Source organism: Biomphalaria glabrata, chromosome 8, assembly GCF_947242115.1.
Source record: "Biomphalaria glabrata chromosome 8, xgBioGlab47.1, whole genome shotgun sequence".
In the NCBI taxonomy this organism is placed as follows: domain Eukaryota; kingdom Metazoa; phylum Mollusca; class Gastropoda; family Planorbidae; genus Biomphalaria; species Biomphalaria glabrata.
In genome coordinates, this window is record NC_074718.1 from 30,961,139 (window position 1) to 30,988,790 (window position 27,652).

Sequence of the window (27,652 nt, forward strand, 5' to 3'; positions counted from 1 at the left end):
GCTCAACGCAACGGCACAATAACGAATTTATAAAAGTCTAGGACATGAGTGTCTTTTGGGGCTTGGAGGCTGAGTTAGATTACCAGCGAAGAAGGGGGGAATTTCGAATTTCAGGAATTTTATGGACGTCCCCTTAAGGAACCCAAATCTATTGGGTATAGGACATACTTTTAGGACGTAAAAACGATTGGTCATTCTGCTGGCCATATGACACTCTCGTTAGCCATAAGTCATGGAAATGAATGAGCTTTACATCAAGTCTCTCTATGGAATGCAGGGCCTGAAAGAACTTAAAGAGTGTTTTAAAGACAATATTTTTTTACATTCTTTTTGACTTTTATTTAAAACTTATTGGAAAGTCCAAGCTCGAGTTTGAATGACCAAAAGGACGTTATAAGAGAGCGTTTTTCTCTGACTTCTGCTTGACTGTTTTTCTCTGACTTCTGCTTGACTGTTTTTCTCTGACTTCTGCTTGGCTGTTTTTTGACTTCTGCTTGACTGTTTTTTTGACTTCTGCTTGACTGTTTTCTCTGACTTCTGCTTGACTGTTTTCTCTGACTTCTGCTTGACTGTTTTTTGACTTCTGCTTGACTGTTTTCTCTGACTTCTGCTTGACTGTTTTCTCTGACTTCTGCTTGACTGTTTTGTCTGACTTCTGCTTGACTGTTTTTTGACTTCTGCTTGACTGTTTTCTCTGACTTCTGCTTGACTGTTTTCTCTGACTTCTGCTTGACTGTTTTCTCTGACTTCTGCTTGACTGTTTTCTCTGACTTCTGCTTGACTGTTTTCTCTGACTTCTGCTTGACTGTTTTCTCTGACTTCTGCTTGACTGTTTTCTCTGACTTCTGCTTGACTGTTTTCTCTGACTTCTGCTTGACTGTTTTCTCTGACTTCTGCTTGACTGTTTTCTCTGACTTCTGCTTGACTGTTTTCTCTGACTTCTGCTTGGCTGTTTTCTCTGACTTCTGCTTGACTGTTTTCTCTGACTTCTGCTTGACTGTTTTCTCTGACTTCTGCTTGGCTGTTTTGTCTGACTTCTGCTTGACTGTTTTCTCTGACTTCTGCTTGGCTGTTTTTTGACTTCTGCTTGACTGTTTTTTGACTTCTGCTTGACTGTTTTTTGACTTCTGCTTGACTGTTTTCTCTGACTTCTGCTTGACTGTTTTCTCTGACTTCTGCTTGACTGTTTTTTGACTTCTGCTTGACTGTTTTGTCTGACTTCTGCTTGACTGTTTTCTCTGACTTCTGCTTGACTGTTTTGTCTGACTTCTGCTTGACTGTTTTTTGACTTCTGCTTGACTGTTTTCTCTGACTTCTGCTTGACTTTTTTCTCTGACTTCTGCTTGACTGTTTTCTCTGACTTCTGCTTGACTGTTTTCTCTGACTTCTGCTTGACTGTTTTCTCTGACTTCTGCTTGACTGTTTTCTCTGACTTCTGCTTGACTGTTTTCTCTGACTTCTGCTTGACTGTTTTCTCTGACTTCTGCTTGACTGTTTTCTCTGACTTCTGCTTGACTGTTTTCTCTGACTTCTGCTTGACTGTTTTCTCTGACTTCTGCTTGACTGTTTTCTCTGACTTCTGCTTGACTGTTTTCTCTGACTTCTGCTTGACTGTTTTCTCTGACTTCTGCTTGACTGTTTTCTCTGACTTCTGCTTGACTGTTTTCTCTGACTTCTGCTTGGCTGTTTTCTCTGACTTCTGCTTGACTGTTTTCTCTGACTTCTGCTTGACTGTTTTCTCTGACTTATGCTTGGCTGTTTTGTCTGACTTCTGCTTGACTGTTTTGTCTGACTTCTGCTTGACTGTTTTCTCTGACTTCTGCTTGGCTGTTTTCTCTGACTTCTGCTTGACTGTTTTCTCTGACTTCTGCTTGGCTGTTTTCTCTGACTTCTGCTTGACTGTTGTTCTCTGACTTCTGCTTGTTTTGTAATGTGACTTATGACTTTAATTTGTTTATTTTTCTGGTGTAGCATGTTCATGAAGTGTTGGAAGCCAATGTTGGTGTGTGGAGACTGCAGTTGTCTCTCCCTTAACTTGTCACACAAATACTTATGCTGGAAGAACTCTTGGTTCAGAAACCAAATTTAACCTACAGGAACTAGCTTTTTTTAGGGGGGAGGGGATTCAAAGTAAAAAAAAATCTTGTCTTATTTTTCATAACGATAAATCAAATCATTTTATTTAAAACTGAAGAGTGAGCATACCAACACTGGTCTTGCAAGTCGTTTTGGTCTTAGTCAGTGCTCACACAATAATACACAATTAAGTTATACCGCCCCACCCCGGAGATACATTCTTCGTGATACCCCGCTGCTAGAGTGGACAGAAAGGTGAACTAGGGTGCAACATGTCCTCCGGTGGTCTCTCTCAATCACGTTTTAGCAAACAAACACGTACAGAGGATGAATGGAAGGGGGACCCATCTGTCATGCCGTTCCTGATCGGGGACCTAACGCCATGATGATAGATCTCTCACAATTAGTGGCGGTACATTATAGGAATACGTAGGACACCCTAGTGGTCTCGGCCTTCGGTTTCGCTCGGATAGGGGAACCCAGTTGGGACTCAAAAAGCTGTGTCATACAACAAGGGATGTAATTAAATGAACATCTAATTGATGGGGAGCCTACGGACAGAGTTGTCAATGAAGATTCATCTCATTTCTGGGTAAAATCTTTCCCGTTGGTCAAATGATCATTAATGGATCCAAGTTCGACCAATAGTGGACACTTAACGGAAGCAGAAATTTACCCCCCCCCCCCAAAACAAAAAAAAGAGTTGCACTATCCTATCAAAGTTGACTTTACCATACGTTGTTGCTCTGATTCCACAGATTAACGTCACGTGATATCTTTCTCTCTTTTCAAAATTAATATTAATATAATTCCACACAATCGATGTCATCTTACTTCTTCTCTTACTGTTCATTTCCTTTAGGCACAAGACGAGGTCGTCCTTCAACTTGAACTCTCGTAGTATTGCCTTTAGCTTGCGAATCAATTAGCGCCTTTCTGATTCGAAAAAAAAATCGTTTTCATTCACTCTTGAAAGAAATGTCTGAATAGGACATCAAGATGAGATGGGGAAAAAACCCAGTACATTTCATTAACGAGCTTGTATTGGCTCATTCGCATTGGACGAGAAATGTAACTCTGAATAAACAAAGATGGGAAATTGGAAATTAGGTACAGAACCTGATGATTATGAAGAGACTTTTGTAGAAAGCAGAAATTAACATGTACGCAAGTTGTATGAACATTCTTTTGAAACTGATTTAAAAACTAATTGTTATATTGCATGTGTATAAAAGTGTAAGGAATTTCAATATTTGCAAATGAGACACTCAAACTGTACTGTGTCAAGGTCAAAATCAGAGGTCAGCTAACTTTTGCTTGTAGGAGGAACACTTGAAAGCGATGAGCTCTTACAAAGAATGTTGCCTAAGTTTGTGTTGAAACTCTAGCATTGACTATCTTCAATAACTTCAGTCAAGCGTATCATTTTTTTTTACGTGATTGGAATTTTCACTTTTCATTGTCCTTTCTTTTTGTTAGATAGATCTACTTCATTAATAATTCCTAGCTAGTATCTAGTCTATTGATATGAAAAGCGTATCTTTCTGTTGTTACACGTAGTCACTTAGTAAAAATAAATAATCAACAAGGTTACAAAGACGGTTTGTGTGGAAACACAAATTCAAAATCGGCCCCCGAAGTGGTCCACCCAGGCAGGTAAAAAGGCAGGTCTCAATATTTTCAGAAGAATATCGGTATTAAATTCTATCAGAAGTGGTCCACCGAGGCAGGTAAAAAGGCAGATTTCAATATTTTCAGAAGAATATCAGTATTAAATTCTATCAGAAGTGGTCCACCCAGGCAGGTAAAAAGGCAGGTTTCAATATTATCAGACAGAATATCATAATGAAATTCTATCAAAGGCTAATGACAGAAGAATGGAGAAAGAAGGTTGATAGATCCTGTGTTGCACCCCAAAGGTCCAGAAGACCAAGGGATAGGTGAAAGTGAATGTGAAGTTAGATGTGAACCTGGCCTAACTGATGTCTTATAATGAGTATCTAATTGATCTAATTGTTTTGTAAAGGGTTAGGGTTAGGGTTAGGGTTAGGGTTATTTAAAACCTCAAGAAAGAAAAACATTTCCGTAAAAAAGAAATTCCCTTAGGTTTATGTAACTGTGAGTGGAACTCTGTAGTTCACGCGATTAAGAAAACTACTTATAAATTGTTGTTTTAAATTATGTCCAACTTATTTGCATAGTAAATAGATTTTTTCTCTTTAAAAAAAGTTAAAAAAAATTTTTATAAATGTAGTATTTATTAATTCATAACTTAGCAATACAATTGTTAAAAAAAAATATTTTTTGACCAAAAATCTAAAACCATTAACATAAATGTGTTTAAAAAATGTTGCGATATAACTGCGTTACTAAAAAAAAGCCTCCAGTATTTTGTTACTATTAAGAGTGAATAGTTGTATAAAAGGTGTATTTTATGAAAAAACTGATTTAAAAAATTAGATTTTTCGCTTTCAGATAAGAAAAAAGTAGCCGTTACATCATAACTTTGAATGATCTAAAATATCATGATGTCCGATATTTATTTTCTCTTCTGGTTTCTGAGATCTAAACGGGACAGACGGACAGACAAGCCACACAAAACTAATAGTGTCTTTTCCCCTTTCGGGGGCCGCTAAAAATAAGTATTTATAATACCCCCAACACCCAGAGAATCTTTTCCATGTCCTTATTGATTTCAAGAAAGTTTTCGACAGAATTTGGCGTGGGGCAATGTGCGACAATGTAAATAAAAAGATAAATAAAAACATAATAAAAGTAATTCAAAACCTCTACAAGGAGGTCACTAATGCGGTTTACTTCAACTATAAAATTGGGGGCTGGTTAAAAACCACAGTTGGAGTAAGACAAGGCTGCCTACTCTAACCAACTCTTTCAATATCTTCTTTGAAAGGATAATTGAAGATACTCTCGAGGGTACTGTAAGTATTGTAGGAAGAAGAATACTAACTTGCGCTTTGCTGATGACATAGATGGCCTAGCAGGGACAGAAGAACTAGCTGACTTGGTGATGCGCGTAGGCAAGACCACCACAGCAAATGGCATACAAATAAATGCCGGAAAATTCAAATAATGACCAATAGTCAAAAGGGATTTAAAAGGGGCAACAGCAGTGGAGGTGAAAAGCTGACAAGTGTCAGTAGTTTTAAATACCTCGGAGCTATCGAGTGGACCAAACCCGAACTACTGGTCGACTGCTAACAGCAGCTCTGGCAAAACTCAAAACAATATAGAAAGACAAAGGCATAGCCGTCGATACCAAAGTCAGACTGATGCGCTCCCTGATATCCTTGTATGCTTGTGAGTCTTGGACGCTGACTGCAAAGCTAGATAGGAGGATCCTATCAATGGAATTGAAATGCTATAGAAGGATCCTAGGTATCACATTTAAAGACCGCACTACAAACGAATATATTAGAGACATGGTTACTAGAGTGATATCAACCCACGATAACCTGGTAACTAGTGTAAAACAAACGGTAACTTTAACTCTATGGCTTGCAAAGACCTCCTTCAGGGAACAGTACCAGGAAAAACAACAGGTAGAAAGGGAAAGAGTTGGGAAGACGCGGGCCATCAGTGTTCCACCATAAGTTCCCTTAGGAGGATCTATCTATTTGAATTCAAATGTGAAAAGTTGGATCTATGTGTATTTTATAATTACAGTTTTATATTTAGATAGAGACCAGATTGCGATGGGGTTGAATTGCTTATTAAAAGAATTTTGAAAGCATGCTGAAACGAGGAAGACAGACATTAGTACTAAGGTTAGACCAAACTCAATACAGTACTTAATACTTCGTATTTTTGAAATGGTTTTTAAACATCTTTAGAGACGTCTGTCGGATACAAATAACGGTATTGCAAAGCAGTGTTAGAATCACTGGCAGGACCGCCAAAATATAAACTTCTGGAATGTTCATAGCTCATTAAATCCGTCAATTACGATCAACTTGTGGTTTCCAGCCTCGACTTGTGCACAATTACCCACACATGACTTGAGGCTCTGGCGTTTCTGTAAACACATCTCACTCACACATGCTTCAATCTGAGTGTGGTGACCTAGATTTCAATGTCAGCAGTGAGCTTGTGTGTGTGTGAGAGAGAGTGATTGAGAGAAGCAAAGAAAAAGAGAGATAGTGATTAGGAGAGAGAAAAGAGTGAGAAAGAGACAGTGATTGAGCGATAGAGAGAGGAGAAAGAGATGACAGAGTGTGAATGAGAGAAGGAAAAGGAAAGAAAGAGAGATAGTGATTAAGAGAGAAAAAGAGTGAGAAAGAGACAGTGGTTGAGCGAGAGAGATGGAGATAGAGAGAGGGATTGAGAGAGAGTGATGGAGAGAGTGAGAAATTAAGCGTTTTGGCGAGTTATTGAAAGAAATAATCTAAAGAGAGAGATTGTGATTGAGAGAAAGAGTGATTGAGAATGAGAGAGAGAGAGAGAGAGAGAGAGAGCGAGGTTGAGAGGAAGAGGGATAATCTTTTCGAGAGAGAGAGAGAGAGAGAGAGAGGAGAGAACGAAAGAGAATGATTGATACAGAGTAACTGTGAGACCAATGTGAACTACTTACCAGAGACTCAGTTCCCCCAGAAAAGATCAGGTCTATTAGTTTCTCTATATAGAACTTAGAAAAAAAGTATCAGGGGAGAGGTTTCAGTAAAAACATGGAACATCCGTTGGAACACCATCCTACTCTAGACCCAGTTACGTCAAGACGATTACGTCACCGCACAAAACAACAATCCAAAGAATTAAATATGTCTAAAAATATTTATATTGCACAACTGGCACACCTTTAGCCTTGATGGGTATAGCACTTCCGGTTCAAGATAAACATTGTGTAAACTACTTTAAGACTTGGTAGAAGCACAATTAACGTAACAGTGGCTTTTGGCTTATTAAGTGTCAGGAGATCTAAATCCATTGATGACTAGGAATGTCTAATTCTAGATCACACTTGAGATGAACTGTACTTGTTCAACGTCTAATTCTAGATCACACTTGAGATGAACTGTACTTGTTCAACGTCTAATAATAGATCACGGATAACATTCTTACTTTCAACAGCAGATATGACTTATCTGTGTACTAGTTCTTATTGTACTTCATGACTTTAAAGGCATCCTTCTGTTTATAAAATTATAGGTGAAATATTTACAGGGATAAAATAAAAGGTATCCATCAATTAATTTATTAATCAATCTCTATCTATCTACAATCTATCTATCTATCTATCTATCTATCTATCTATCTATCTATCTTATCTATCTATCTATCTATCTATCTATCTATCTATCTATCTATCTATCTATCTATCTATCTATCTATCGATTAATATGTCTGTCTGTCTGTCAAAAAAGGTATGTATGTATATATGTATGTTTTTTCTTTTAAGAAAACCGCCGGTTGATAACGGCTTTGTCTGCATGAGGTGCGAGAAAATATGCAGGTCGAAACGGGGTTTATGTAGTCATGTGAAACACTGTACTCACTCTTAATCTTCGAAATCAAGGAAATTGCCTCTATCTATCTATCTATCTATCTATCTATCTATCTATCTATCTATCTATCTATCTATCTTATCTATCTATCTATCTATCTTATCTATCTATCTATCTATCTATCTATCTATCTATCTATCTATCTATCTATCTATCTATCTATCTATCTATCTATCTGTCTGTCTGTCTATCTATCTATCTATCTATCTATCTATCTATCTATCTATCTATCTATCTATCTATCTATCATATGTTTGTCTATCTATCTATCTATCTAACTAACTTTCTATTTATCTTTATCAATAAAGTTATTCAATCAATCAAGTCAACCAATCAAACTAGCACTGAATTTATGAATTAATCAGTCTGTCATTCTGTCTGTCTGACTGTCTATTTGTAATAAAACTCCTTGCAACACTGGTTTAAACTCATTCTGTGTATTCTAATCATGTTTCACGAAGAGAAAAAAAAATTCAAACCATATTCGTGTGTGTCTAATACCTTCATGCCCAGGAACGTGAATGTCCTTGAAACATCAAGATCACTCCACAGATAAACGTGCATTTTTCTCTCTAAGCGAACTGTATGCTTCGATCAGCGTGGTGATAAGTCTGTCTGGAAGTCTGAAGCCTTTAGATGGCCCGTCATTTCCAGCTGCAGAGTGTCAGCTAGCTCAGTTCAAAGAATACGAACGTATGTCAAAACAGAGAGCTTCCTGGTTTTTCTTTTTGAAAGTTTTGCTTTGGGTGGGAAAATGAAGAAAAGAATTCACTTTGAATTCAACTTTATACCAGAGGGCAAAAAGGGAACAAGAGGCAGAGGAGGGAACCACGAGTAAAGGATGGAAGTGGAGACTGTGGAGTGAACCAGAAAAAGTAGTGAAAAGGTAGAGGATTGAACCAAAGGCAGAATAATATGTGAAAGGAGTGAACTAGATTTAGTGGAATTCTCCAGAGGCAAAGGTGGAAATCAAGGAATCAATCAGTCATTGGGACCAACCAGAGGTTGGAGCCTGAGACTGAGGGGCAAACAAGACGTAGTGGAGGGAAACAGAGTCAGAGGAGTAAACCAGAGGATTGAATCCGAGGCTTAGGAGTAAACCAAAGGTAGAGGATTGAAAAAGAAAAAGAGGCGTAAAGAAGATGTACATTATAGAACTAGAGACAGAGGCGTAAAGAAGATGTACATTATAGAACTAGAGACAGAGGCGTAAAGAAGATGTACATTATAGAACTAGAGACATAGGCGTAAAGAAGATGTACATTATAGAACTAGAGACAGAGGCGTAAAGAAGATGTACATTATAGAACTAGAGACAGAGGCGTAAAGAAGATGTACATTATAGAACTAGAGACAGAGGCGTAAAGAAGATGTACATTATAGAACTAGAGACATAGGCGTAAAGAAGATGTACATTATAGAACTAGAGACAGAGGCGTAAAGAAGATGTACATTATAGAACTAGAGACAGAGGCGTAAAGAAGATGTACATTATAGAACTAGAGACAGAGGCGTAAAGAAGATGTACATTATAGAACTAGAGACATAGGCGTAAACCAGCGCTAGAGGTTTGAACCAGAGACGCATGTATTCTGATATTTTGAGGTTGTCTCTAACACACAATCCCTAGTGACCAAGTTATAGTCAAAACCTGTCTTAAAGCTGCTATGTAATAGAAATCAGTCCTACCTGAGGCTACCTGTCCTAGTGTGATGTAAGAAATGGTTTTCGACTAGGTTTTCCTTGAATCCCCCCCCCACACACACACGCCCCTTTGTCAGCCTTGTTAATGATCATTGTTGAAAGTAGTTAGCTATCAATACTAAAAAGGTGACACCGTAGCTTGTATCTCTCAAAACTAAAAGTACAAGACGGTAATCTAGTCATTTTGTATATCTCCTAATTATGTTTGTAGAGACTTTAGTAATGCTAGGACCTTTTGAGTTCATTTAGATTGTAGGTGAATGGGATGGAGTAGTAAATTATTATGAAAAGTTCTGTACTATTTGTTCACTCGTATTTCTAGGTTGAAGTGAGAATGTGTTTACAACATTCAAGGTATTATAGAATGTACACATCTTATCTTATATATTACAGACGTTACTTCAAAAAAGATGATAATTTTTTTTACGTCCTACGCATTTAACGTGTCAATCCAGTCGTGCATGTTAATAATAATAATAATAATAATAATAATCTTTATTGTCCGTTTGGAGATTCGTCTTACAATTTGTGCATTACTTCTAACAAAAAAACATTATAACTATAAGAAACCAAAATGTACATTCACACCAGACTCACTCATAATTTACATGTGACAAAGTTTATACCAGATTGTTCCTATTTAATGATTTAATCGCTAGAGGAACAAAATAGTGTTTTTTGTCTTTGTTAATCAATGAATTAAACTCTGCTAAGTCTTTGGTTTTCCTGGCTGATTCAGGCAACCCATTCCATTTTCTAATGGCACCAGAGAAGATGGAGCACTTGTAGGAATTTGTTTTAGCGTAAGGAATAAGAGATGTAACTCTATCTTTGTGTCTTTCTGAGTATTTCATTAGGTTTAGTTTTTCTATTTGTAAGTTATGGTTCAGTGTTTTATGCATTATAGCCACTTTACTTTTCATTCTTCTCCTGAAGTCTCTCTAAGTTTACTGATTTTACTAATGGTGTTACTCTAATCAAATTGGAATATTCTTTTGTTATAAATCTCCCTTCTCTATTTTGTATTTGTTCTAGTTTCTTTTAAGTTTTCTTCTTGGGGTCGCTATTCTAATATTTGCCTAACTAAAATTAAATAGCATTTTAATGTTATGTTTATGTTTGATTTGTAAAAAAAATATTTTAATAAAACCTAATGTTTTGCTTGATTTTTTAAATAATTGCATCGATACTGGGATTCCATTCTATTTTTTTATCTATTATTACACCTAGATATTTTGAGTTTTTAGTCTGTGTGGCTGGTTTACCATGAAATAAAGTCAGTAGTTTTTTATTTAGACTGTGAACCGTCATTACTATCACTCATAGAGAAGCTTTTCTTTACTTAAACTCTACATAGTGTTTATGTGCATATATTATGAGACTAGCTTTATTAGAATGTAGGCCTACATGCAAAATCGTTTACGGTATAACAAATACATTCCTATATGAGAACTGTCTGGTGATATTTCAACGCTTTTTAATGTTGTTAAACCTGGAGCACTATTATAGTTATATGTATGACAATGACATTTTAGACACAGCTAATATATGTGTGAAAGTGTTGTTGTTTTTTTTTTACTATTGCGGAATTGCGTTGTCCTAACCTATCACTACAGTTGTAACATATCTGCAATTATTTCTCGTCTGTTCAAACCAACACAGGAAGTGCCGGTAATATTTAGCTGATGATACAGCAAGCTAAGTCAAATAGAAATCTTATTCAATTTTCTCAAATCTTCTTTATGAAATATTGTCCAAAGTTCTCGTAGGCTAATGAATTCATTATTTTCAAAAAAAAAGATTTCACTTATCTAACATGACACTGGAATTGAGTATTCGGAAGTAGCGTCTAGATGTATAATGTCGATGAATTAATTCTTCCGAGATCTATTCTTGATACTTGTATTTCCCCCACTGGAATCTCCATTAATTCAAATTTATAATAGCATCCGTCTGATGATCCAGAATCTACAGCATCTGTGGCAACGGCAGCTTCCAGATATTAGCACTTTTTTTTTTCAAAACGGTTTCCTGAAGATCGTGCGATGAGCGTCCAGATTTCCACCGGACAAGATGGACGTTGACGTGAGGTCAATATTTGTCTGGGGCTGCATTTGAGCGTGTATATGTCAGTGTGGCGAATGACGAGGATGGAATGGTGTGTGTCTGTGTGTATGTGTGTGGGTTGGGAGGGGGATATTAATGCCCTTGTCAGGTTAATGGTGTATTTGTCAAGTGGCAATCTTTATTAATAGTAGTCATGCAGCCGAGGCCCTACTAAATGTTGACATGTAGTTAGGGTTTGTGTGTGTGTGTGTGTGTGTTTGTGTGAGTGTAATTGTGAATTGTCTGTTTCTTTTAGTGTTTCTTTTTTTACATAAAAATCTACAATTTTACGAGGAGAATAAGCAAACATTCTAGAAGACTAACCCTCTTTACTCTCCATCAATCTCTCTTTTTGTTTTCTCTTTCTCCCCCCTCCCCCATGTTTCTCTCTCCGTCTCTCTTTGTTTAGTGTCTCTTGCCTTGCCTCGATCTTGTTCTCTCTTAATTCAAGCATCTTGCTTTCTCCATGATTCTCTAGATTCTTGAGCTCAGTCATGTGGTTGCTTCGGCGATGCGCGCAACCAAGGATTCCCACTATATAAGGTCCAAAAAAAGACACTTCTTTTAGCGCATTAAGGCCCATGCCATTTCATAAGTTGAACCAAGATACGATAATATTTTAAATAATGTAAACAAAAAAATTTACTAAAAACAAAATTAAAGGAAAAAAGCAACAATTTTATAGTTTCTCTAAATTAAGGATTAAACGTTTCATTTTGATTACCTAGATCAGTGTTTCCCAGATTTTTTTCCTTAACGGAACACTTCGCACATTCTGAGCATTGAGAGGAACACTTTGCCAATATTTTTAGATAGATTAATTCACGTGGCGGAACACCTCCGCCGAACATTTTGCGAAACACTGACCTAGATCTTGGACATGTCTAATGTCACCAAATGTTGTTGTAGCCCAAAACAGCTAGTACAAATAAAACAAAGAAGGCATATTATAGTTTCAGTGTAAAAGTTTAAATTTACTTGAACAAACTTTAAAAAAATAATTAAAGTATTTTTTATTAAAAATATACCCAGATTCAATTTGAAGTAGATGAATGAAGAAATACTAATACAAACAAGATACAGCTCACTTTAAACACTTGTCCTTTTTGTTTCGCGTCTCTTGTATTAATATTCACAAGCACCCGCGGCGTAGCATATGTCGCTATTTAGTGACGGGAGAACACTTGCTGAAAGACGCAGTTGTCCGAATTGGTTGGGTTTGAGCAAACGACTTTGTGCGCATGCCTGAAAAGCAAGGAAGGTTAGAGTGTCGGTGTGCGTGCGTGGTGTCCCACATGGTTGGGCGACGTAGAGAATTATATATGCAGAGAAGATTACTTGTTCTCCCAGTCTTAGGTTTCATCATTCTATACCTCCAATAACAAATACTTCTTCTCCTTTTCCTTACCTTGGAGACACACACACACATACACTCACACACTCCATAACACCATAGCATTTGATTGAAATGAAGGACATTGATTATTGTGATTGTATGTGTACTTTTATTATCAAACTAAAACTTTATAATTTGAGGATATTGGGGAAAAGACATTACAGAGATTATTGGAAGAAATTCTTTAAGTAGAATATTAAATTGGGGGGAGGGTAGGTCATTAAAATCCTTTAACTACAAAGAGACATCAGCTGGTGAAGTTTTTTTTATCATTGAGGCTTACATTCTGAGCTTAAAATTCATCTAGTAAAAAACAATATATGAATGTCTTAAATTAGTTCTTGTCTGTCAGCCATAATAATTTAATGAGCGATTTCATTATTGTTGATGTTACTGTGACAAGAGGGACAATTAGGGTGGCTACCTTTATTTTCTTATTAGAGTTAGTCCCCTTTATTACTTGATTTAAGTCCCTGTTAACTGTCTACAATTGCCTCTCTCTCTTGAGTCTTTCAACTGACCAGTGTAGTTTGAACTAAATCTCTATAATGTTTAACTAGTACTTGTGTTGTTGTACTATTGCTGTGTTACTCAAGAGGAGTGTGCCACTGTTGTGGGAAGAGTATTTCGATAATGAGCTAAGTAGACTTTATTTATTTGTTAGTACTAAGTTGATTTATGTAAATGGTATAGGTCTACTTAGTCTCTTATCCTCTCCTGTATGTTTTTTTAAGACATCTTTTGTTTAGATACGAGACAGTAGTGTGTCTCATGAATGACGTCATTTCATTGTTTATGCATGTATGATATTATTGTAAACCATCGTTTTGGTTTTTGACATAAAATGTCTCATGGATGATGTCATTTCATTGTTAATGCATGTATGATATTATTGTAAATGTTAACCATCTTTTTGTTTTTTCGGCATAAGACATTATTGTGCCTCTATGATGGTGGTCCTTTCATTATATTGACCTGAAACTGTCTTGCTACTTTGCTTAGTTTCATTATGTCATTTTCTTTTGTGAGCCTTTATTGCCATTTATATTTTTCATGATCTTTTTCTTTTGTTTGTAAATAAACTCCTTTTTTTTGTTGCAACTGAAATCTCAGAATTATTACTTGTCTCTCTCAGTAGTTTTGTACATCTAGAGGCTATAGTTATTAGCCTAGATAATATAATCGGGACCACAAAGTACCACTGGACTAACTTGCCAGTACAGTACAGGTCACTGGTCTTATGACCTATCCTAATACAAGGTCACTGTTACTTTATTTGTATTCAATAGAAGATTGAGATATAATGTTATGTAACATTTGCTTTACTGAAACTATAAAGAACTTAAACCAGGACGAAAGAGAGACAATTGTGCAAGGAAAGAAATGCAATAGGTAGAAGAGAGAACTTGTTCCATGCATGTCAAGTGAGAGAGTGAAAGACAGTAGGGTGTGAAGACAGCAACAGTCAGAGAGTGAAAGACAGTAGGGTGTGAAGACAGCAACAGTCAGAGAGTGAAAGACAGTAGGGTGTGAAGACAGCAATAGTCAGAGAGTGAAAGACAGTAGGGTGTGAAGACAGCAATAGTCAGAGAGTGAAAGACAGTAGGGTGTGAAGACAGCAATAGTCAGAGAGTGAAAGACAGTAGGGTGTGAAGACAGCAACAGTCAGAGAGTGAAAGACAGTAGGGTGTGAAGACAGCAATAGTCAGAGAGTGAAAGACAGTAGGGTGTGAAGACAGCAATAGTCAGAGAGTGAAAGACAGTAGGGTGTGAAGACAGCAACAGTCAGAGAGTGAAAGACAGTAGGGTGTGAAGACAGCAATAGTCAGAGAGTGAAAGACAGTAGGGTGTGAAGACAGCAATAGTCAGAGAGTGAAAGACAGTAGGGTGTGAAGACAGCAATAGTCAGAGAGTGAAAGACAGTAGTGTGTGAAGACAGCAATAGTCAGAGAGTGAAAGACAGTAGGGTGTGAAGACAGCAACAGTCAGAGAGTGAAAGACAGTAGTGTGTGAAGACAGCAATAGTCAGAGAGTGAAAGACAGTAGGGTGTGAAGACAGCAATAGTCAGAGAGTGAAAGACAGTAGGGTGTGAAGACAGCAATAGTCAGAGAGTGAAAGACGGTAGGGTGTGAAGACAGCAACAGTCAGAGAGTGAAAGACGGTATGGTTGTGAAGACAGCAACAGTCAGAGAGTGAAAGACAGTAGGGTGTGAAGACAGCAACAGTCAGAGAGTGAAAGACAGTAGGGTGTGAAGACAGCAATAGTCAGAGAGTGAAAGACAGTAGGGTGTGAAGACAGCAATAGTCAGAGAGTGAAAGACAGTAGTGTGTGAAGACAGCAATAGTCAGAGAGTGAAAGACGGTAGGGTGTGAAGACAGCAATAGTCAGAGAGTGAAAGACAGTAGGGTGTGAAGACAGCAATAGTCAGAGAGTGAAAGACAGTAGTGTGTGAAGACAGCAATAGTCAGAGAGTGAAAGACAGTAGGGTGTGAAGACAGCAATAGTCAGAGAGTGAAAGGCAGTAGGGTGTGAAGACAGCAATAGTCAGAGAGTGAAAGACAGTAGGGTGTGAAGACAGCAACAGTCAGAGAGTGAAAGACAGTAGGGTGTGAAGACAGCAACAGTCAGAGAGTGAAAGACAGTAGGGTGTGAAGACAGCAATAGTCAGAGAGTGAAAGACAGTAGTGTGTGAAGACAGCAATAGTCAGAGAGTGAAAGACGGTAGGGTGTGAAGACAGCAATAGTCAGAGAGTGAAAGACAGTAGGGTGTGAAGACAGCAATAGTCAGAGAGTGAAAGACAGTAGGGTGTGAAGACAGCAACAGTCAGAGAGTGAAAGACAGTAGGGTGTGAAGACAGCAACTGTCAGAGAGTGAAAGACAGTAGGGTGTGAAGACAGCAACTGTCAGAGAGTGAAAGACGGAAGGTTCTTATTGAGTCTCTACTTAAGACTAGGCCTGTTTCCTATTGTCCCCAGGTCTAGGTCTCTGTAGTCTGCTCTTGAGTCTGGCACGTACTTCTTACTCCAGCACGCCAGCCGCCTGGGCTCTGTATTATTTCTATTCAGCCATGTCCGGCAACCAGCCTTTCCGGAAAGTCAATCTCGGTGAGTCTGTGTGTTTTTTTCAAACTAAAATTTCTCCTCTGTTTACAACTTGTTTTTTAAATTGAAAATATCCACAATTGAAAACTCAACGTTTCATTGAATTGCTCGAGTTTTATGTGTTTTTGTTTATGGTCAAATTTTATAGATATTTAGTCAGTCAATGGTTTAAAGGTCTTCTGTTTCTATGGCCGAATGTGTTAACAATGGTGTCATGTGTCCAGCACAACTAGCAACTGCCTTACTTCCCCTAAGTAAATCGTTAATCATTCAAGAGCGCCCTACAAATTCAAGTGCCGAGATGTTTTATTGTATGAGAATTATCAGTAGTGGGAAGCGTGGTCGAGAGGCCAAGTACGCTTGAACTTGGCTTGGCTTAGCTACCTATATAGGGGGCTCGAGGTTCGACACCCGACTCGAGCATTGTTGTGTTTACTGAGCGCCTGAAGGCAGCACGGAAAAACTTCTCCCAGATACCCCCTACCCCCACTGGTCCACAAATGAGATTGGACCATAGCGTTCTGAGCATGCTATAAGCATGAAAGTAGCGCTATATAATTTTATTATTTTTATTTTGTTAGTAAAATGTCCCGATCATGAATTGTTGGAAGATTATCTTACCTTAGGAACTCTAGCTTCGTAACATTTTTCAAAGGGGGACTATCAAAAAATTAATACTTTATTTGATGTTGCAGTATTTAAAAGCTGAAAATACATGATAATGTATTTTATCTTACTTTTTTTTTTCAGAGGTAGAAATTCTAGGTAGTGTATCCTACAATTCGTCTGCCAATATGTCCAGTGAGCAGACGTCAGCTTTATATCGGGCTTCCTACGCTCGTTTTAACAGATCTTTCTTGTAAGTTGTTTTTTTTTATTTCCTAAATAAATCAAAGCTTTTAGAAACTGTTCTTATTCCAACACGAGTGCCTGCTCTATAACTACCCAACATTTTTTAAAATACATTTTTTTCATTTAAATGTGTATGTTATTATGGCTCTGTATTATTTTTAGAAGTTAAATTTGATTAAAGAAACTCCGAAGTACGCAGGGTAATCTTTAATTAATAATAGAATTCATCTTTATGAAATGAAACTAACCCTAACCCTAACCTTAACCATAGACATCATAAAACGATTAATTATACTCTTGAAACAAACAACATAACTTAATTTCATTAATAGATTAAAAAAATAGACTGAACATGAAGTTTGAGACTTATTGACTGACCCATCAGATTTTCTTTTCTTTGTATCTTTAAAACTAGATCCTCCAACATACATGATAAACTAGAACCACATTTTTAAAATCTGGAGACTAATTTTAGTTTTTTTTTGCAAATCACTGTTGTTTCTCCAAATGCAAACAAATAGCCCATACAATTAAAGTGACTTTGACCTTGACACTTATTAAGCCGTGACAATGTCTATGCGCCTATTAAACGGGTAAACGGTAGTTTGAAATAAAATCTTTACTTGCAAATCTTCAACTTTTATCAACATTGTAACATAAATAAATAAGTTGAAATGCAATATAGATATTCCTCGCCCTAAATGTCTTTGCTTTATAAGAAAATATATATGTAATTTAAATGGATGTATTTTCTATGCTAAAAACGAAACTGCCTTTCTAGTATTTCATGTTTCTTAACTTTTTTTTTTGTAATTTTGAAAGCAATGTAAAATTCCTACCTCATCAAATATTAAAAGATTGTAATTACGTATAACCTGGTCTTTAAAACTTGTCAAAAAGACTTCTATTATGTGAATCATAAAGCTCTTAACATCGTCTTGGTCACCAAAAAAAAATCTAATGAAGGCATTTTAAAAGTTGGATTTAAAAACTCTCTTTGACATTTCTATTACAAAACAAAAAGACAAAAAAAAAACAAAAAAAAACAACATCAAGTTCAAGGACAAGGGGATATAAAACTGAGGACAGAATTCTTGTGTTGAATACATTTCTTCTTGGACGTGATTGCATGAAGAGAATGTTAATTGCAAATCAATCGATAGAAGAAGGAACATGTCTGGAAGAGTCCATTCACTCTCGCGCCCTCGGTATACGCTCAACTTAATTGTAGTTTTAATTATATTGCCTCATTTTTTTTTTCGCTTTTCGTTAATTAACTTAATGTTGTTTTTCTCTATAAAGTGTTCTTGAATTGCCTACATATGTTATCAAGTGTGTGGTAATGATCTTACATTAGCTGAGATTCGGGAGATTTAATTAGAAATGTCTGTGAAATCCTGACACCTGTGCCAAAAAAAAAGTATTTAAGAAATGGAATCTATCTGATTGAAGTCGTTAAAACTGTTTCTTTAAAAATACATTCTTTATTTCTGATCGCTGAGTCTCTATATCAACTTCAATATATCTCGAACTCTATAGTTTTATTTCGTTTTTTTTTAATCTTTTTTACAAAGCTTATATCAACTAACACTGTCTGTCCGTCTGTCTGTCTGGTAAAACGTTTGAACAATTTTTTTCTCCCGTTTCCCATTGTTGGATTAGGTTAAAACCTTGCACAATTGTTCTTTGCACCTGAAAAGACATGAATCACTAAAAAAAAACAACCAAGTATTTAATTATTGGTGATTCATTTTTTTTTAATAGCGAAATAAGGGGAATAACCGCTACTCAGTGAGAGATGTGGATGTATACATGGATTTAATCCCTTTATAATGTTTTGACCCGATTTTCTCCCCACTTCTCATTCTTGGATCAAGTTGAAATTTTGCATAATAATTTATAGTCGATGACAATACACGAATCAATCCAAAAAATATCCAATTAATTAATCAATTAGTACTATTTAATTAATTTTGTTTTATTTGACAGAAAGGGCAGAAAGTAATTAGCAGTTCTTTCCCTTGGATAAGCCTTGTTTTTTTTTAAAGAAATACTTTTTTTTTTCGTTTGCTTGTTTTGTAATTGGAATTTTTCAAAAGTTTCAGCTTAAAATCATCACAAAATGTTATAGTTATGTTATAGTGATTGTTGGGAATAGACTACATTCAAAACGCCACCTGAGTCAACATATTGTTGTAACTTTGATCTTTGAATTATCTTGTTTTACTTTATAAATCATTTTTCTAAAAAACAAATTCTGAACATTGCCAATTGAACTTGAACATTTGCTGTAATTAGCTTTAATCAAAGAACTCTTTTTCTTTCTTCACCAAAACATCGCAACATTTATCAGATATACATATTTCTGATTTTATATGTCTACAAAATTAACTACATTCAGTTTGTATAACTAAGCCCAAATAAGTCTATTTAGAAATAGAAATCTGTATGAATGTAGCGTGCATAAGACCAAAAGATATGACGGCAGATTTCAGAGAACTGCTGCACGGGGAAATTGAATTTCTAGTTTTGTTGTTTTTTTTTCATTGCACGGCATGTCTGAGGGGGGGGGGGGGAATGGTCAGAGGAGAAGGAGAAATGAGACTCCTCTCCTACTGAGTTAGCAAATATGACTTGAACTTGTGTAGGAGAAGGGGCTGTACACTCTTAGGGTTGAGAGATGAGTGGGTTGAGGTCGAGAGGGCTGGATTAAGGACGAGATCGTGAAACGTGCCGTCACAAAGAAGATTTTTTTTTGTTCATCTTTCGTTTCGTTAATTGAATTTTGAATAGATGAAGAAACGTTGATGTTTTTGTAGACTCTTGTCTTGGAGGAGAAGCTCGGTTTTCTATTTATGGACGTTACCTCTATTAAAACAGGTCCTATGTTCTGAACTAAACCTTTGTCCGTCAGCAAATTAGATGTTTGAATTTTTCTTTCATTTAGTGCATTGGGCATTCAATTAAAGCAAACCCGATGATCTTCAAGTAGACTTAGAATAATGGGGAGTAGTGGAAATAGGTTACTACGATGGTGTCCAACCATTGTAGAAGAAAATCTTCTAGTCCAATGTTTTAAATAGCTTCTGTGGCTCTACTATACACCATAAAGTTCAGGGGCGTAGCTAGGAATTTTTCATCATTTGGGGGCCCGGGAGGCTTGACCTCTTTGGGGGACCCCTGCATTTTGCATAATATTTAATTTAAAAAACACTCATTTGGGGCCCCCCTCAACTAGGATGGGGATTTTCGGATTCTCCCACTTCTTCCCCCCACCTTAGCTACGACACTGGTAAATTTTGGAGGGCCTGGATACACCGCTTAACAGGCTGGATTTGGCCAATGGACAGCAGCCTTTACATTCCTGGCCTAGTAGATTCACACACTAAATGCCCTTGTACCTTATCGAACTGACCACTCCATATGCCCCTCAGAGAACCCTGCACTTTGTCGACTGAACGCTTCTAGTCGTGCCTTGTTTATCCCTCAAAATCTAGGGTCTGCGGGCTTTTTCAGTGCATGGGCCAAAGGTTTGGAAGCCGCTCCCCATTGAATTCAGAGAAAAAACATGTTTCACTGCATTCAAGAAGAACATTATGACTTATGTGTTCAAAACTTGTTTAGATTAGTTTGTCATTTTAGCTCTCATGTTTATGTTTGTAATGTTATCACAGCTCCTTGAGACAACGTTATGTTTAACAGCGCTCTATAAATGACATTACATAATATATATTAACCCCATTAGCACATTTACAGATCAAATAATATGCTTGCACTTTTAGGGTTTACAAATTAATTAATGGGCTTACTGGTGTTAGTACTTTGAAAAGAATATAAAAAATGTCCCTAGTTAACAAAAACAAACAAACAAAATTATTTTTTGCACAATTTTTTCTTTCTTTGGTGGGCTACTTTCCAAAATATTTAATCACAAACATGAGTCAAAGTTGAAGTGAAAAACAAATAATAGAGCTTTAAGTGCTGCTAATATATTTTATAAAACATAACTAGGAATACAAAATGTAATTGGTTCAAAGCAAAAGTAATTTCTGTTTCAGAAGAAGAGATTTTACGTAATGTCTAATTGCTATTAAGTTTTGAGTTCAATTATTCAGAATTGTGTTTCTAGTTTGTTTCTTGTATAACAACTAATTCCACACTAGCAAATAACTTGCGCTCTGTTTGTATAGAAAATACGAAAAACATGCATATATGTAACCCTGCCGGACCAAGTAAAACAAAGGACGTTTGGGCCACGAGGCCTTCATCAGCTACAAAACAAAGAAAAAAAAAAACAATTAACACAAAATAGTCTTAAGTTAACTTATCTGTCCGATGTTGTTCTCTATCGAGGCAGAAAAGAAATGAGCTACGCTGGTATAAAAGCGCGGGAAAACGGAAGTTACCTACATATTTTGCCACATCCAGATAGATATATATAAGATAATGAAATGCGCAAGTGTCGCAGATGCAAGAAATAATAGCAGATAATGCTGTGGTCAATAGATCTAGCTTCCATTAGTTTTAATTATTTTTTCTTTACAAATGAAGCGATGTTTACCATGTCCATTCTGTGAGGTTGTAAAGGTTTGTCCATTGCTGCATCGAATTGAAACCTCCGCTTCCTGGGCTCAATTGAAGCGTAATTTCTAGACATCTGTTCAGACTGAACCCAATAATCCAATATTAGGTGACCACACTTTGAGCTTGAACAGAAATGAAATACTGGTGTACATTGTCACGTGACCACATGTTTAGCAGAAGTCTGAGCTCCATGGAATCTTTCTTTTATAGTTAGCTCTTCGTTGTTCTCTAAAATCTGTTTTTTTAACACATGCGACATTTCTTTACACGAAATAATTATCATCTCCAATGTTCGTATCATTCTGTCATTCTTTCTATCTATGTTAACCTTTTTTTTTTAACCGCCTTCCTTTCTCCGTCTCAGTCTTTTCCATTGTGTTTTTTTTTCTCTTCTAGTCACTTTAATAATCCCTTGAAGAGGATGGTGTAATAATGAAGTCATTTTATTATTGCCCCTGGGGAGACACTGTGAATAGAAAAAGACTTTGGCCCAAATCCTTGAATTCATTGTCGTCATTTCTCTCTGGACGTCGCTCGGTGTCTCTCTGGTGTCTTCGAGGATAAACCAAGTTAAACTTTGAGACTAGAGATCCATGTTGTTGTTTTTTTTATGTCTTTGATAGATGACGTCAGTTTTTTAACATAATGTATCGATGTGTGTTTTAAAAAAGTGAACGCGTTAAACTCTGAGCTCAACTGACAGAATTACGATTTATATTAAGTAGGTCTCATTGAACTTTTCTATGTAGACCTTCTAAGTAAGAGAATCTTGAGTTATTGAAATTTATATTTATTTAGCATGCTTGAATAGGCTTGAATATATCTTGAACTGACCAAGAGATTGGTTGTTTGATCTAGTCTAGATATTGAACTCTTCATGATTAATTCGTTGACTCACGTCGAGCTGTGATCATTTCCGGTCTTGCCCGACTCCATTGGGTCATCCCAGCCCTCTTGACTCGGTCACCGCGCCCTATGTACGTTACCCAGCCCGCTCTTGGCACTGGTATATTTTATCTCCCCCCACCTTTTTAGTCCCTCCTTCGCTGTCCCATCACTCACCCCTATCCATCCTCACGTGGTCAAATCAATACCCAGGCGCACGGCATCATTTTTCTACTCGCTCTTAATCATCTTTTTTATTGTCCAGGCTTTTACTTATGGACACACGACCATTTTTATCGTCCAGGCTTTTACTTATAGACATATGACCTTTTTTATGCAGGGTCATAGGGAGGCCAGAAAATACCGGATACGGCTAGTTGAACGTTAGAACACACCATGCTAGTGGGTAGGTCCAGAAGTCAAAACTTTTGTCAGGATCTGTGATAAATTTCATTTGACTGACCTTTTCAAAGTGTGCGATGTAACTACCTTTCTAAATAAATCCATTAGTCTGTAAACTGTATTGAACCTGTTCTTCTTATGGCAAAAACAAACAATTCAATTCTTTTCTTTTGAAACATTTTCTGACACAATAGATGAAGTAATAAATCATTGTTACTTGGTTATACATTTTTGAAATACATTAAAATTTGTTTTCGTTTCTAATCAGTTTGGATAGGCGTAGGACAAAACTATTTTCCTTTTTTCTTTCGAGAAATGCCTGTAGCTTAAAAGATATAAATATACGCTTTAAATATCCGTCTCTACCAAATGTCAGTTCACTAGACAATCTATGAGCTATAAAGTGTTAAGACTTAATACAAGCCATTCCTTCTGGTATAAAGCTCGTTTCTATGGCCCATGTGTCCATCACAACGACCTTCCGCGCTTACTTGTATCAACTTGTCATACATTCAAAATAGTTAGGTGTCTGAGGAAGGTCATAAGAATCCTTTAGTTTAAAATTCCATTGTACACTGGGATTCAAACTCAAGACTCCTCTTTCTAGAAGCTAATCGCTTTATCACTACGCCCGATAATATAGATCTATCAGTAGTACAAAGCTAAAAATAAAAGAGCTGAATGCATTATTCAACAAATGCCTGGCCGGAAGTCGACACTGTTTCCTATATCCAGTCACGTGCTCCTTACGTTGAGCTCTTGGTCGTTTGTCTGGAAATACAAGAGAAACGAGCGCATGCCTAGGAAAGTTGCTGTGACATTGGGGCTAAATAAAAGCAATACAGTGGCGTAGCTAGGGTGGGGAGAGGGGGAGTCCAAATTGGAAAATCCCCCCAGGCCCTCACTTGAGGAGGTCCCACAAACGAGTGTCCGAAATGTGTTTTTACATTAAATATTACGTCATTTTTCATGTCATGATGTCGAATGTCAAAATGCAGGGGCCCCTAAAATGGTCAAGCCCTCCGGCCCCCCAAATCCCTAGCTGCGACACTGGGACAGCTTTGTATTAGATGACATTTGTTCATAGTATTCATTTGTTCATAGTATTCATTTGTTCATAGTATTCATTTGTTCATAGTATTCATTTGTTCATAGTATTCATTTGTTCATAGTATTCGTTTGTTCATAGTATTCATTTGTTCATAGTATTCATTTGTTCATAGTATTCATTTGTTCATAGTATACATTTGTTCATAGTATTCATTTGTTCATAGTATACATTTGTTCATAGTATACATTTGTTCATAGTATACATTTGTTCATAGTATACATTTGTTCATAGTATACATTTGTTCATAGTATTCAAAGCGTCACACTTGTACAACTACTACTTATTTTCTGATCAACCCCTGAACTTTAATGTACAAAGTCGATTGTACAATTTATGAGAGCATTGAACAGAACAAAGTAGTTTCCAAACCTTTCAAGAACTCTCACAAGGGAAAACAAAAACACGTTTTAAAGTAATACAATCTAAAGTAAAAGTCTCGTCCAGATAATTCCATTCCATTGCAGACTACAAACTCGTTCTATCGATGTGTTATATTTTAAACACGTATTAGTTTTATCTATGGCTAAAAATAAACTCTAAATATCTGGGTTTTTTTTTGTGTATCTGTGTACAGAATATAAAGAACATTTTGAAAAGCTGTAATTTTAAAAGTGATATGATACTATGCACTTTTTTTTTTCAGCGGAATCAAATTTTCAAAAAGCTTTATTGTTTATGGCTATATTTTATGTAGTTGGCAATATTGAAGTTTAAGTTAGCGTCCTTGACATTGTTTAGTTTCTTCGTGAAAATCCTTCCTAAAATTAAATCTGCCAAAACATTATTGAATCTGTCAACACATTATTGAATCTGCCAATACAATAACAAATCTACCAATACATTAACAAATCTACCAATACATTAACAAATCTACCAATACATTAACAAATCTACCAATACATTAACAAATCTACCAAAACATTATTGAATCTGTCAACACATTATTAAATCTGCCAATACATTAACAAATCTACCAATACATTAACAAATCTACCAATACATTAACAAATCTACCAATACATTATTGAATCTGTCAACACATTGTTAAATCTGCCAATACATTAACAAATCTACCAATACATTAACAAATCTACCAATACATTATTGAATCTGTTAACACATTATTAAATCTGCCAATACATTAACAAATCTACCAATACACTAACAAATCTACCAATACATTAACAAATCTACCAATACATTAACAAATCTACCAATACATTAACAAATCTTCCAATACATTATCGATTTGCCAATACATTAACAAATCTACCAATACATTAACAAATCTGCCAATACATAAACAAATCTGCCAATACATTAACAAATCTGCCAATACATTAACAAATCTACCAATACATTAACAAATCTGCCAATACATTAACAAATCTGCCAGTACATTAACAAATCTACCAATACATTAACAAATCTACCAATACATTAACAAATCTGCCAATACATTAACAAATCTGCCAATACATTAACAAATCTACCAATACATTAACAAATCTGCCAATACATTAACAAATCTGCCAATACATTAACAAATCTGCCAAACCAAATTTAACATCGGTCTTCGCCCACTTTAAGCAAACAGAAAATTCAAAGCATTGCTTTAAATTTGAGATTTTTTCTTTTATGTTTTATGTAAAAGTTGTTTCTAAATATTTTGTTCAAACCTTACAACTCAAGCTATAAATATAATGTGTTTAAATGGTTTTTTCGTCCAAAACAAAAAGGTAACATAGATCACTATGGCACATGAAGACAGAATTTAGTAGGGGGATTAGGGTGTAAAGGCACCTCACGGTCGACTTTGTCAACTCGCATTGACTAAGGTTAATTTATTTTAGACCTCTCTGTAACCGTTTAGCGCAATCGATGCGCCAGCAAGGCAACAAGATAACCTAGTTATTTGGAGAGGTCGATCCCGCCTCTGTGTGAGCCAAGACCTTGACGTGTGAGAAGTACATCAGGCACTCTCAGCAGACAGCAGACATTGACGCGCGCGCAGACACACACACACAGACTCACAAAAGGATTTGATATGTCGATGATCACTTTATTTTCCAAAGCTTACAAACTGGTCCCACAGTAATGCCCTAATACTGTAAAGTGCAGTCGAGTTATCAAAAAAGTTAAGCTACAGTTCTGGGGACGTATTTCAATACAAATGATTTTAAAGTATAAACAAGAAAAACAGTTTTAAATACTTTAAAAAGATAGACAATGTCTCTTTTATACAATTTATACAAATAGCAAGACAAAATACCAGATACTGAAGTCCTTTGAAGAGCGGGTCTGCAAAGCATCCACACAATCCTGATGCAGTCCCAGCTGCGATGGGCAGGACATCTCTGCAGAATGGAAGGACCACCGCATCCCTAAATGACTCTTGTATGGCCAACTAAGCGAAGGAAAGCGCTCGCAAGGTTGTAAAGAAAATACTTCAGGGACACCCTCAAAGCTTCTCTGAAGGCGTTCAGCCTAGACCCAGGCACCTGGCAGACAGAGTCACATGACAGAGCATCATGACGTCGCGCTGTGAAAACTGGCGCACAGGTTGCTGAGGAAAAGAGAACAACGCTGGCAGAAGAAAAACGCCAGAGAAGAAAAGCAAGGCCAATGACAATAGCTCCAGCTGGAATAATCTGACCAGTGTGCAGCCGAACATTTCGGGCTCACTCACCCCTGAATGACAAACTGGTCATCATCAAAATAACGAATGAATGTTATATTTAAAAATAAATGAAACATTTTTACCTCGCACTATTCCCTAACGAATGTATGATTGTACTAGAGTTTATAAAATTCTAATGATAGGCCTAGAAATCCAAACTGTGCCCAAAATATTACTAAACGTCTATTAATTTATTAAACTTTCTAATGACTGAAGCCTAAATGCGTAAATACCCGAAGACATATCGGTACAAGATAAAATTGTTCTAGACCTGTAGTTAAATTTAAATTAAATACCAGGTGGCCGAGCCTTGCTCGGTTAAATGATTTCTTAACCCTTAAAGTGCTGAGCTGTTTTACAATGAGTGCATAAACATTGGAAGCTAAACTACCACACGCGCCTTAAGGGTTAAGGAAGGATATATACCCGAAGTCATTTTGGGAATATTTTTGTAATTACGAAAATGAACGATCAGATAAAGACTATCAATCGGAAGAGTTGCTTTTTCGTTCCGTCAGTTCTCAATGTAATTTTTACATGGCGATTAGAATAGAAAGTCTCTTAAGTCTTCCTACAGTCTAGACCAACCACAGCTCACGTCGTGCCGTTTTACAATGCATATTTTGCTTAAAACTATTGGGACATTAAATGTCTGTAACATCTCTAATGGTCACGATCAGACATTTCATATCATATTTAGTATATTCATTACGGCTTTAGTCCAAAGCATCAAGTGATGCAAAATCTCAAGGTTATATCTGCCCCTCTAACCTTAACATTATTTGCCCTTCTAACTTAAACCTATCAGCAACTCTTAACATTAACATTATCTGCCCCTCTTAACATTAACATAATCTGCCACTCTTAACTTAACATGATCTGCCCTTATAACCTTAACATTATCTGCCCCTATACCCTAAACATTATCTGCCCCTTCAACATTATCTGTCCCTGTAACCGCAAGGTATGAAAGGGAAGCACTCCTTTATATCTGACATTATTCTTATTAGCTAAACTCTTCACCAAGAATCTCAAGCTAACAATATCTAGTTATTTTTAAATAATTGTGGCTAATTGTGTCTATTATATCCCTCACATATCTAAAGCTTTATTATTACTGAGCTCCTAAAGGCAGCACTCCCCCCCCTCCCTTCCACAAATGAGATTGGACCATAGCGCTCTGACCTTGCTATAAGCATGAAAGTAGCGCTATATTAAAGCTATAATTTATTT

The 27,652-nt window shown here is 36.4% G+C and overlaps 1 protein-coding gene across 9 annotated transcripts in view; it reads left to right on the plus strand.

Annotated features, from left to right (window-relative positions):
• The window catches only part of LOC106067429 (uncharacterized), a 184,378-nt gene that overhangs the window by 117,204 nt on the left and 39,522 nt on the right, over window positions 1-27,652 (plus strand). For all 9 annotated transcript variants that reach the window (XM_056038000.1, XM_056037999.1, XM_056038001.1 and 6 more), the window contains 2 exons: window positions 15,780-15,908; window positions 16,656-16,764. In XM_056038000.1, coding sequence (XP_055893975.1) covers window positions 15,780-15,908; window positions 16,656-16,764 — 238 coding nt within the window. The remainder of the gene's footprint in view (window positions 1-15,779; window positions 15,909-16,655; window positions 16,765-27,652) is intronic.